This window comes from Triticum dicoccoides, chromosome 4B, assembly GCF_002162155.2.
Source record: "Triticum dicoccoides isolate Atlit2015 ecotype Zavitan chromosome 4B, WEW_v2.0, whole genome shotgun sequence".
NCBI classification, from domain to species: domain Eukaryota; kingdom Viridiplantae; phylum Streptophyta; class Magnoliopsida; order Poales; family Poaceae; genus Triticum; species Triticum dicoccoides.
In genome coordinates this window covers 510,854,855-510,866,743 of record NC_041387.1, presented here as the reverse complement: position 1 = coordinate 510,866,743, position 11,889 = coordinate 510,854,855, and the positions used below count along the sequence as shown (strand labels likewise).

Sequence of the window (11,889 nt, the reverse complement as noted above, 5' to 3'; positions counted from 1 at the left end):
GTGTTTCTGTAGCGATCGGTACCTGGCATTCTGCGTTTTGCTGGGAATTTCTTCGTTCAATTGTTACTTGACTTCACCAATGTTGACTCCCTGTCTTCGCTTCCTCTCCCAATCTTTGCACCTCTGTTTTTCCTGGTTCTTCCTCTCTTGCCACAAACAAAAGCATCAGCAATAGTGGCCAGGTATGGATTTCTCTGAACTTCTTCAGAAACAACTTCCCCTTCTTCTTCTTCATCACTTTGCTCTAGAACCCAAAATACGCCCCCAATTTGATTTTCTCTTGACTTATCTCTCTTCTCACTTCTGCACACCCTGAGTTTTCCACCTGGATCGGAAGTGTCAAGTTCATCCTCTGTCTCCATCTCCCTCCCCGCTTTGCTCCTGTATTCACCTTCAGACTGATTCAGAATTCCGGCGACAAATATGGGAGAGGATCCACTGCCTCCGGCGGCGGAGGAACACTTGTTGGTTGACGCCCAATCAGAGAAATCCATCTTCGCTTCCTTCGTGGGTCTGTCGAGCGCCCCTTCCCTTTTGCCCACTGGATTGTCGCAATCGCCGGCGATGTGGGGAACGGCAGCATCCGAGCTCGCTCCTCCGGTGACCCCTCGAAGTAGATCCTCCTTGACAGATTCATCATCTCTCGATCTGCTTGGATCCGACAAGTTTGAACGTACCTCTCCTTCAAGAGGTTGAGATCTGGATCTGATTCCGCCTGCGCACCTTCCATCGCATCCCTCCATTCCTTCTCGCACTGCATCCACGAGAAGGAGTCGTCGCTGATCCGCTTCAACCGCTCCATCCACCTCTGCTCCCTCGTTGCTCGCAGCCTCTCGTCTGGTACCGAGCAGATCAGGCGCAGCGCTTCCGGGAAAGCTTCGTACACAAAGGAAAGGGGAAACCCCACCTCTTGCAGTATAGGCGCGCGGGGAGGCGGCGCCTGCCGCTCCGATCCGCGGAGACGCGGCGGCATGATTGAGGGCGACGGCGGGAAGGGGATCGGTGGCGGTGTAGTTGCGGCGGGTGGGTGAGTCGCAGGAGCGCATCGAGCTGAAAATGTTTTTGATTTTCTCACAGGTCGGTCTTTGGAGACCAACTCAGAGTACCAGCTCAGGTCGGTTCGTTGTAACCGCCTTGTTCAATGGCCGAACCTGATGGCTGACGCCTAACCCTGCCTCCCCTCTCTCCGCCCGCCGCCGCCGCCTTCCAATCCTCCGCTCTCCTCGTTCGCACCCGCGGCGGCTGCGCCCAAGCGCCGACGGAAGGACAACTACGCACGCTGGCCATCTGCCGCGACGCCACACTCCCGCGCAACGCAAAGGTGCTTGCTCTCTTCCTGCCTCCCCTATATATATCTCGTGTTGTCCAACAATACAAGTAAACGGATTCATCTCTAATTCGGTTCGAACTCCTCGCAGGATTCGGGGGACTCGCAGAGCCTTTTGCATCTCGGCATTGCCATAATACCCTGACTCCTAATCAGGCGAGGCGCGGACGGCGACTCTGGGTTACCCACCGGCAGCCTGATCTGCCCCGTCCACGCCTAAAAAGGTCGTGGCCGCCGGCCACACTCACCTCCGCGGCTCCAGCCGTGCGGTTGTCTCAGGTCGCTGTCCCATTACAGCCGGTGGCTAGGGGAGTGCCGCGGACATGTCGGTCTTAGTCGTCACCAGCGTGGGCGATCTTGTGGTGGATCTCCACACCGATCAGTGCCCCCGCGCCACCTACAACTTCCTCAAGCTCTGCAAGATGAAGTACTACAACGGGTGCCTGTTCCACAAGGTGGCCAAGGGTTTCGTGGCGCAGACCGGGGACCCGACCGGGACCGGCAATGGCGGTGATTCCGTGTACAAGTTCCTCCATGGTGATCAGGCTCGGTTTTTCGACGACGAGATCCATCCCGAACTGAGGCACTCAAAGATTGGCACGGTCGCCATGGCAAGCGCCGGGCAAAACCGCAACGCCTCGCAGTTCTACATCACGCTGCGGGACGACGTGGAATACCTCGATGATAAGCACACCGTGTTTGGGATAGTTGCTGAAGGTGAAGGTCTTGACACACTGACGAAGATAAACGAATCATATGTTGATGGTGATGGGAGGCCATTCAAGGACATAAGGATTAAACATACTTATGTGTTGTATGACCCTGACGATGATCCTGCTGAGCTTGCTGAACTTATTCCTCCAAATTCTCCAATTGGAAAGCCGATCGACGAGATTGCAGAGGAGCGCTTAGAGGATACCTGGGTCCCTCTCGATGAAACAGTGGATCCTGTGCAGCTTCAGGAGATGATCCGCTCTAAAGAAGCGCATACGAATGCCGTGATCCTTGCGAGTATTGGAGACATTCCAGATGCCGAGGTCAAGCCACCAGACAATGTCTTGTTTGTTTGTCAACTCAACCCAGTGACACAGGATGAGGACCTGTATACAATCTTTTCTCGCTTCGGAACCGTGACATCGGCTAAAACAATCCGTGACTACAAGACTGGTGACAGCTTGTGCTATGCTTTTGTTGAGTTTGAGGCAAAGGAAGCCTGCGAGCGTGCACACAGGGATATGAACAATTGTCTGATTGATGACCGGAGGATTCAAGTTGATTTTAGTCAAAGCGTTTCAAAGTTGTGGCGTCAGTTCAGACAGGGCACACGGAATGCAAGTAAAGATGGGTGCTTCAAGCGTCATGCCCCTGATTACCGAGCCCGGGATCTGGATAAGGGTGCTGAGAAGAAAAACAAGGATCGAGATTATGTTCTGAGAGATGAAAACACTCAGCGAGGTGGCAGTAACCATCGAAGTTATGATTTAGTCTTTGATGAGCACGGTGCTAGTGCTGGTAATAAGCAAGATCATCGAAATGGTGATCGAAGAAAGGCCCAGAAATTGGGGGATTGCCGATCAGAGGTACCACACAAGCGTGATCGTGATAGGAACAACAGGGACAAACTCCATACTAGCGAGGGAGGGGGTCGGAGGCATGATGACCACATCAGTTACGATAGATCTAGTGATCGAAGCTATAGTAGACGCAACAATCGTGACTATGGCAAGCAGCAGAGCAAGAGCAGGCGCAGGGATGATTAAATATGAACGAAGAAGATCAGGAGCTTTTTCTGTTGTTCTTGTGCATGAACAAGATCAGGAGTTGATCGTTAGGACAGGGATAATGTAAGAAGATGACCATAGAAGAAGCAGCAGAGTCGATACTGTGAGAGGCAGAGAAGCGAAGACTGTGGACACCGTGAGACGCAGATGCACGGGGCTGTGTCCCCGTCAGTTTTCCTTATCTGATTTCTGTTGTACATTGAGTTTGTGGTGTCGCCTGTGATCCAAAAAATTGACCATGGCTGAATATTTTGTTTCGAAGACTCGTATCAGCCTGTGGTTGTTCAGTGGCTACCTTTGTTCTCTCATTGTTCCAACCTGGCTTATAAAAATTTAAAATTGGAGGATGGGTTTTATTACCAGCTCCCTCCATTCCAATAAATAAAAACATTTTCAAATCCAACTTTGATCGTAAATTAGATTATAATATATATCTTCGTGACCTAAAACTTACACCATTGTATAGTTTTTTCTAATATGAATTCAACGGTATATTTTTTATAATACCTCCATCAATCCATCTGCCCTCCGCCACTGGCCTAATCGTCAACCCCCATGGCCAGCGCATTACCACCCTGGCCATTTTCTGGCTTGAGTGGTTACCCCACCTCCACCCCGACCATCTTTTTTTAGAACGAAGACGCTAGGAGCGTCCGGCTTTAAATTAATAAACCCCCCAACATAGGCAGCGTTAACAGTACTGGAAACATAAAAACGTAGCGGAACGAGCACGGAGGTCAGGACAGTCGTGCACGGGGGCACAGGAGTAGCGGCAGGCCAAAAGGCACATGCGGTCGCAGCGAGTCTAATACAGGCTAAAAGCCAAGAGCTTAGAGCACGCAGGCTCGCTCGCTAGACAAAAAGCCACTTCACGACGAAGGAGTGGCGGTTGGCTCCCTAGCCAAAAGGTAGACTTGGCGAAGACGATCTTGAGCTAGCTTCATTTTCTCCGCATCCTTAGACCTCGCCAACGGACTCCACTGCTGCAGAAAGATGTTGCATTTGTACAAAATGTTAGCAGGGTGAGAAGGGAAAACTCCCTCGATTGCTAGTTTGTTCCTGGTGAGCCACATCGCCCAAGCCAAGGCACCTAGGCAACTCCAGAGCACGCGCTTATTGCCTCCATTCATCGTTGCAACTATGGCCGCTAGGTCCCTAGCCGAGTGCGGGTCCCATGTGGAGTTGGTGGCCTCACGGACTGCACTCCAAGCAAAACATGTGAGAGGGCAACGGAAGAACACGTGATCCGCATCCTCCGCGGTGTTGCAAATGGCGCAAAGGCCGGAAGACGGGCCATTGCGTTTGGCAATATTGGCCGAAGTGGGAAGTCTATCACGAAAAAGTTGCCAGAAAAACACCTTGATCTTAAGCGGCATACACGCAGCCCACAGTCTCGACGGCATCGGGAAGGCCGGGCCCTGACCCTGGCACAACCTGCGGTAGAGTGATCTAACCGTAAATTTGCCGGACGAGGTGAGAGTCCAGGTGACCGTGTCAGCAGAAGGGGACAGTGTCACCGGATGAATGAGGGCTAGCAGCTCTTCTAAGAGGGCTTGTTCAGGACCCGTTAACTCCCGAGGGAAGTGGATCTCCGGCGGGTTAGAGGCGAGTGCCGAAGCAACCTTCTGTTCCGGATTAACAGCCAGGACATATAAGTCCTGAAATTGTTCCCAGAGGGGCGCCCCACCCACCCACCTGTCTAGCCAAAAGCGGGCCGAGCGGCCATTACCAATTCCGAATTTGGCGCCAAGAGCAAAAGCCGGACGGACCGCCTGAAGGTCATTCCAGAAGGGAGAGCCCCGCGCCCTGCCTTCGAAGAAATTGCCGCTCGGGAAATACTTAGCGCGTAGCAGATCTGCCCACAGGCCCGTCGCCCCCTGCGACAGTTTCCAAATCCACTTGCACATAAGAGCAATGTTAAGGATCCGAGTGTTAGTGATCCCTAACCCCCCGAGGTCTTTGGGACGACACACTGCATCCCAACGAACCATGTGGTACTTGCGTTTTGGTCCTGTCCCTTCCCAAAAGAAACGAGACCTGGGCGTGTCCATCTTGACATGAACGCCTTCTGCCAGTAGGAACAATCCCATCGCAAATTGCGGCAGCGAGGATAGGCTCGCATTCGTGAGAATTAGCCTAGCTGCGGAGGACATGAACTTCCCTCTCCACGGACACACCCGCCCACCGACATTAGTCCAAAGCGGGGCCCATCCATCTATCGAGATACGCTTGGCATCCAGTGGTAAGCCCAGGTAGGTAAACGGGAGGTTGCCAAGTTTGCAGTTAAGCTGGTCCGCGATACGCTTGCTCTCAGACGAACCTAACCCTATGGGCATCACTTCACATTTGTGGAAGTTGATCTTGAGGCCCGACATGAGTTCAAAACTGATCAATAGAGCTTTGATCGTGGCCACGCTGTGTATGTCCGGTTGGAACAACAGAAGCGTGTCATCCGCGTACTGTAAGTGCGAGATCCCCCCTGGGATGAGGTGCCCCAACACCCCTTTGATGTGGCCTGCCTCCGTTGCTTTACGAAGCAAGGCTGCAAGCGCATCAACCACGAAGTTGAACAAAAGCGGTGACATAGGGTCACCCTGGCGTAAGCCACGCTTGTTTCTGAAGAAGTTCCCTACTTCTCCGTTCACCGAGACCGCAGTATGGCCCCCCGAGACCAACTGCATTACTCTGTGAACCCATGTCGACGAGAATCCTCGGCTAATTAGGATTTGTCTAAGGAAATCCCAGTTGACGCGGTCGTAGGCCTTTTCGAAGTCTAGTTTGAGTAAAACCGCCGGTTCGTGCATGCGTCTAAGTTCGTGCAGGGTCTCTTGAAGCGCGAGCGGGCCTTCCAAGATGTTTCTACCACGTATGAAGGCAGATTGGGTTCGGCTAATGGTGCGGTGAGCTATCGGAGATAACCTAGTGGCAAACCCTTTGGCGCAGATTTTGAAAGGGACATTAATGAGCGCAATTGGCCTGTATTGGCGAATATTGTCTGCACCAGGCACTTTCGGGATTAACGATAGCACGCCGTAGTTTAGCCTAGCTATATCCACGAATCCACGCATGAAGCCATTGCACACCGCAAAGATGGGTTCATGCAATAGTGGCCAGAAATGCTTGAACATCGCCACCGGCCACCCGTCGGGCCCCGGTGCCATGTCAGATTTCATACTTTGGATAGCATCCTCGATTTCCTTGGGGAGGAACGTGAGCCCCAGCTCGTCATTCTCGGAATCTAAGACTTTCTGTGCTGGAAGCCACACATCCTCTCGCAACCGCGCACGTTGAGGTTCGTCTGTCCCCATCAAGCTGATGTAAAAGTCATAGATATGTTTGCTGATCTCCGATTGCTGAAGAAGGAGCCCCTGCTCCGTCTACAGTCTAAGGATTAGGCATTTTCTGCGGCGACCATTCGCGTACGCGTGAAAATAGCCAGTGTTCGCGTCACCCTTGAGCGTCCACTTGAGGCCTCCCCTACGCCTCCAATATCCCTCCTCCGAACGGAGCAACGCTTCGACTTGCCCTTCTAAGGCGTATCGGTGCGCCTATTCTTGCTCCGAGAAAGGACGCGCGTCAGCTTGTGTATCAAGGGTTGCAATCTCGGTGAGAAGCCGCGCCCTTAGAACTTTGTCATCCCGCCCCTGGTTCGCACCCCATCCCTTGAGGCTTGCACGCAGGCGTCCCCCGACCGCAGTCCAGAACTCCAATGGGCCGCGCTGCTGGCCCGTGGCTTGGACACATCTTATCCATCTTTCCCTAAAGATAGCGTCAAACTCAGGGACTTCGAACCACGCTGTTTCGAAGAAGAAGCGTGGGCTACGACGAATCTTATCTTCCCCTGAAGATAAGATAAGAGGAGCATGATCCGAGCCGATCCGTGTTTCTGCCAGGAGCGAGCTAAGTGGAAACACCACTTCCCATTCCGAAGACATGAACACGCGATCTAAAACGGATCGAACTGGGGCTAATTGCTTGTTAGTCCAAGTATATCTTGCCCCAGTCCTTGTCACTTCCCTAAGTGACATTGACACAATTGCGTTATTAAACATGGCCACCCTTGGCCAGTTGATATTATCATTGCTTTTATCCGCATCGGATCAGATAAGGTTGAAATCGCCACCCACCATAAGAGGTACATGGGTTGCGGCTACTGCCAACACCTTGGCTTCGAGTTCTCCCAGAAACTCAGCCGAGCGCGAGTGATCAGCTGGGCCGTAAACTTGCACGACCACGAGTTCACAAAGCGAGGCTCTCACGCGTTTATTGGCAGCGAGGAAGAAGGTGCCTGCCTCCCAGGACAGCACCTCATAAGTGGCACCACAGAAACCCAACAACATGCCACCCGAATGGCCGTTTTCCGGACTATGATGCCACGAAAAACGCTCAAGGGGATCTATGGCTAAGACATCCTGGTGTCGAAAATCAGATTTGATGGTTTCCTGGAGCCCTACGATATCTATCCCTTTCTTGCGGATGTAATCTCTGAGTTGGGTACGCCTCCCCGAGTGGCCGTAGCCACGGATGTTCCAAAACAACGCCCGCATCTAAATAACGCGGTTACACAGGCGCACACCTCTGGAGGTGATCGCCTTGGCCACGCGCCTCACCTTGCCGCAGCGAGGCGAGGGGGGAGCAGCAACCCCTGTTGCTGTCTCCCCTTCGGGTTGGAGCAATAGCTCTGTCGAGGTCTCACCCGCGATAGCCAAGCGCTCCGCGTGTTGGGCAGCCGCCGCTGCGAGTGCCGCCTGTGCCATCTCCTTGGCACGCACCAGTGAGATGAGCTCGCAAACCCCGCCCTCGCCCATCGGGGCAACCCCACCTCAGTCAACACCTCACCTAGATGATCGTCAGAAAAAGCGTCCAAGATTGCAAAACGGGGGAGTGGGTTACCTGAGGTTTCCAGATTCTTCTGTGCTTGAAGGAGTTGGGCGCGTTGGAGCGAAGGCATGTTCCCCTTGGCGCCCTTGGCCCGCGTGCTGGCACGCACAGTGGCCACCTGCCCCTCCACGACGGCCTTGGAGCGCTTGGCCTTCGGGAAAGATGCCATCTTGGACGTCTCCAGCGCGGTCGGGGCCGGGCTGGGCACCCCCAGCGCCATCACCGCCTGACGGGGCGTCTCTGGCGCACCCAGGAGCTCCGCAGCGCGCCCTGCCTCCGCGCTGACCTTGCGCACGGCCACCTTCTTGAGCTGCTGCAATGCGCTGAGCTTGTTGGAGCTGCGGCCTCCTTGGGACGGGGAGAGCGAGGCAAGAGGCAGCGAGTCCATTGACACCGCGATTGGAGTGTTGGCCTCTCCCAGCGGTTCCTCCAGATGGCCCGCACCGGGGGGGACGTGACCGAGCCCAGGTTTGAGCCATACTGGTTTGGGATTGAGAGCTCCAGTTCCATGGACCTCCCCTCCAAAGGCAACTCCAACGGAAGCATCGCCGCCCGGTTCGCCGCGCCGCCCTTGTGTTGATGCACAACTTCTCCCAGGCCGCCGTGTCAATGGAATCGTCCCCCATGCTATCATCTGTCGCCTTATCTTCGTCCCTGGGGTCGTCGCGCCCCGCCCCATCCGGACCCTTGCCGTGCTGAGGAGGTGGGGCTGGCAAGGCGGGCGCCGTGAGTTGCTCCGGGGGGAGCTCGGGCTCGATGTGGATGTCGAAGCCCTCGCCATTGAACCAGATCTGCACCAGTCCACGCAGCTTGCGGGGGCTGCGGCATGCGAAGCGCATGCGCACAGGGCCCGGGCGGATGAGAGTCTCCTCGTCAATCCGCAGGGGGCGGCCGAGCATGGTGGTAGCCGCCATGAGCAGGTCGGAGCGCCGCAGCTTTGGTGGAACTCCGCCCAGTTTGACCCACACCTCGGGCATCGCCAGAGCTTTAGGAGCTTCGAGAACCGCATCACGGATATCCACCATTAAATTGTTGAGAGAGAGGAAAAGTTTGCCGCTTCGTGTTGCCATCCTGAGCATCGCCGGATCCGGGAAAACCACCGAGAAAGCCCCGCCCTCCATTGGTGAGATCTGCCAATCCCACTCACCCTCAAACAGATGAGGCAGCTCCACTTGAAGGATCTCGAACGTGAGCGCGCCGGATGGAGTGGAGAGCACCGCCGCGTTGGCCCCCAACTGGATCTGAGGCTCCTCCCGCGAATATTCCGGGTACTGGAGGCAGAAGAAGCCTTCGCCAGAGATGGCGTGGCCCATAGTTTGGAGAAGCAGGGGCTTGCCGCGGGTCGGGCACTGCGCCGACGTGTGCCCCTCCTTGGTGCACACCACACACAGGGGCTTGAAGGTGCACAGGTTCTGGTAGTGGCCTGTGCGCCCGCACCTGAAGCACTCCGGGCCATCGGCTTCCTCAATGGGGATGGGTTCCTCCTCCGTGCCCTTGGACGAGCCCGGCGCCTCAGATCTGGGCGGGAGGGGCGGCTTGGAGGCCACCGCCCTCGCAGGCTTGGATTTCTTCTTCGCTTGAGCTTCGCCGCCCCGCTCGCCGCCCGCCGCAGGCTGCAGGCCCTTGCGCTTGAGCTCGAGGCCGCGCTGCTTGTACTCCGCCTTCTTCTTCTTTTTGCGCTCCTGCTCCTTGAGCCACCACGCTGGCGGCGGCCCCCAGCCACCTTCGTTGTCGGCCCGGCCACGGTTGCGGTCCCGCGGCGGATCCATGGGGGGCTTTTCCCCACGGCGGTCTTGCTTGGAGCCCATCGACACAACTTCCGCGAAGGAGCGTCACAGTGGAGGAGGGGGAGGGGTGGGTGAGAGGAAGCGTGCGGAATGGCCGAAACGTCGCACCTCCGCGGCGGAAGCAGGGAAACCTAGCGAGGGGGTTAGGGTTCCGCGAGGGATCCAGAGCCATTTATATGGCCGCGCTGGGTTTGGCGAAACAGGCTGGATTGCCTCCTGTGGGCCGGGCTGGGCCCGGACTACCACGTTTCCCTGCACCCCAGGCCCGTCCGGAGACTGGGCGCCAGCCCATTGCTGCCCCGTAGATGGGCCGGGCGCCATCCCAGCGGGCCGGCCCACCCAAGACACAGGCGCAGCCGCCGCAACCCTAGGACGCTCCTCTTGCAGCGCCGGCTGCGCCGCCGCCGCCGCCACAGGAAGCTCCGTCGCCGGGCGTGGGGGATCCAGCGCGTGCTGCAGGAGCAGCCCCGCATCAGCCACCGCAAGGGAGCCCCGTCCCTCGCGACCCCACGAAGAACCCGGCGCCCTGCGCACGACCGCCGCGACCCGACGCGGGCCACAGCCACCAGGCGCAAAGGCACGCCGACGTCCGGCCTTGAGAGAGCCCCCAAGCTCCTCGGCCCGCGACACGAAGTCGCCAATGGTGCAGGCCGCACGGCCGCCCGCCTCTGGCAACCCGTCGCCGTCAATCACCGCCTCCTCCTCGCCATCCGACTCTCCTCCGCCAGAGCCCCAAAACGGCTCCCCGACCACTTAACCACACCCGTGGGGGGCTCGGCCGTCTGCCTGGGTGCAGGGGAGCGAGCCGTCGACCATCCCCCCGCCAGGCCCCCCGCCGAGACCAGAGCGACGACGCCGTGGTCGGCAGGGACGAGGCCCTGCGCAGCGCCGTCGCCACCATCGCCCGAGACGACAACGTCGCCAGTCCGTACAGGAACCGTTGGGTCTCCCATCCCTCCAACCCGCCTCACAATCATTTGGGATTCCCCGACCATCTTTCTACCCCATTCCCTCTTTCGCACACCCATCAAAAACACAACCGCCGTCTAAACTGTCGAGATGGCATCACTCTACAACCCCACCCACCCACATGTCATTTTGTCTTGGGCTCTCCAAGTGGCCTCCCTGCGAATCTACTGGAACGCGAAGAATTTTTAGGAAACTTAGAGCATCTCGAACATCTCACCAAACAAAACTCGTCTAACAAACTACCTATTGGGGCTCTCCAATAACACTTTTCTCTTGTGATTGGGGATGAACGCTCCAGCAGATCAGCAATAAGTCTTCCCTAATACCTAACCTCAACTATAGGCCCCACTTGGTGGTGGCACGATTGACGAGCGGGTGGCGTGGCGGGTGGTGCCGGTAGTCGCCAGTGATTGGTTGTGCCGTGTTGGGTGGTGGCGGAGGTCGCCAGCGATCGGTGGTGGCAGCGGTTGACGGTGGAGGCGATGGCACAATGGATGGTGGTGGCGGTTCGACTCGTGGCGGTGGCGCCTATTGCCGATGGTGGTGGTGGCGATCCCATGCAGCGGTGACGGCGGTGATTTGACAGGGGGGGTGCGGCGGTCTGGCACGACGCAGTGACGGTCTAACGGTGGTCCGGCTACGGTAGTAATAGTTTTTTTTGCTCAACTCCCCCAATATCAGGAAAAAAATTAAGGGAAATATCAAGAATTTATTGGGGAAAGGGGGTTGTTTGAGCATCTCCGACAGATCCCCGCATAAGTGGTCAAACCCGCAAAATAACCGTTTTTTTGCAGTTTCAGTCGAAAAAACAAGCCCGAACAGACATCTTAAAATTGTCCGAACCCTTAAAAAAATTTAAGGGCCCTGTAAACGCAAACGTGAAACCTTCATATATGCAGTTTTGAGGGCAACTTTCCCAGGGTCCTGCATACCGGTCAACGTTGGCGGATGAGGAATCTTTGCTCCCGCCAACGCCATGAAGCTCGCCCGGCCGCCCCTCGGCCACCGCGGCCGTCCGCCCCGGCGACCGCGCTCGCCCGCCGGCCGTACGATAGCCGGCCGGGCCTCCATCCCGGCCGCCGTGCTCGCTGGTGACTACGCAACTCTCGAATGGAGCTAGCTAGCTAGCTCAATCCATTCGAAC

General features: G+C 56.5%; 1 protein-coding gene across 1 annotated transcript; it reads left to right on the top strand.

Annotated features, from left to right (window-relative positions):
* Positions 1-1,501: 1,501 nt before the first annotated feature.
* On the top strand, positions 1,502-3,387 carry LOC119293805 (peptidyl-prolyl cis-trans isomerase CYP59-like). Its single transcript, XM_037572157.1, has one exon. The coding sequence runs from the start codon at positions 1,651-1,653 to the stop codon at positions 3,085-3,087; it is 1,437 nt and encodes a 478-aa protein (XP_037428054.1). The 5' UTR covers positions 1,502-1,650; the 3' UTR covers positions 3,088-3,387.
* The last annotated feature ends 8,502 nt before the right edge of the window (positions 3,388-11,889 follow it).

What these genes read in the sequence shown, in the direction of transcription:
- LOC119293805 (XM_037572157.1), top strand. Translation starts at nt 1,651, where the DNA reads ATGTCGGTCTTAGTCGTCACCAGCGTGGGCGATCTTGTGGTGGATCTC.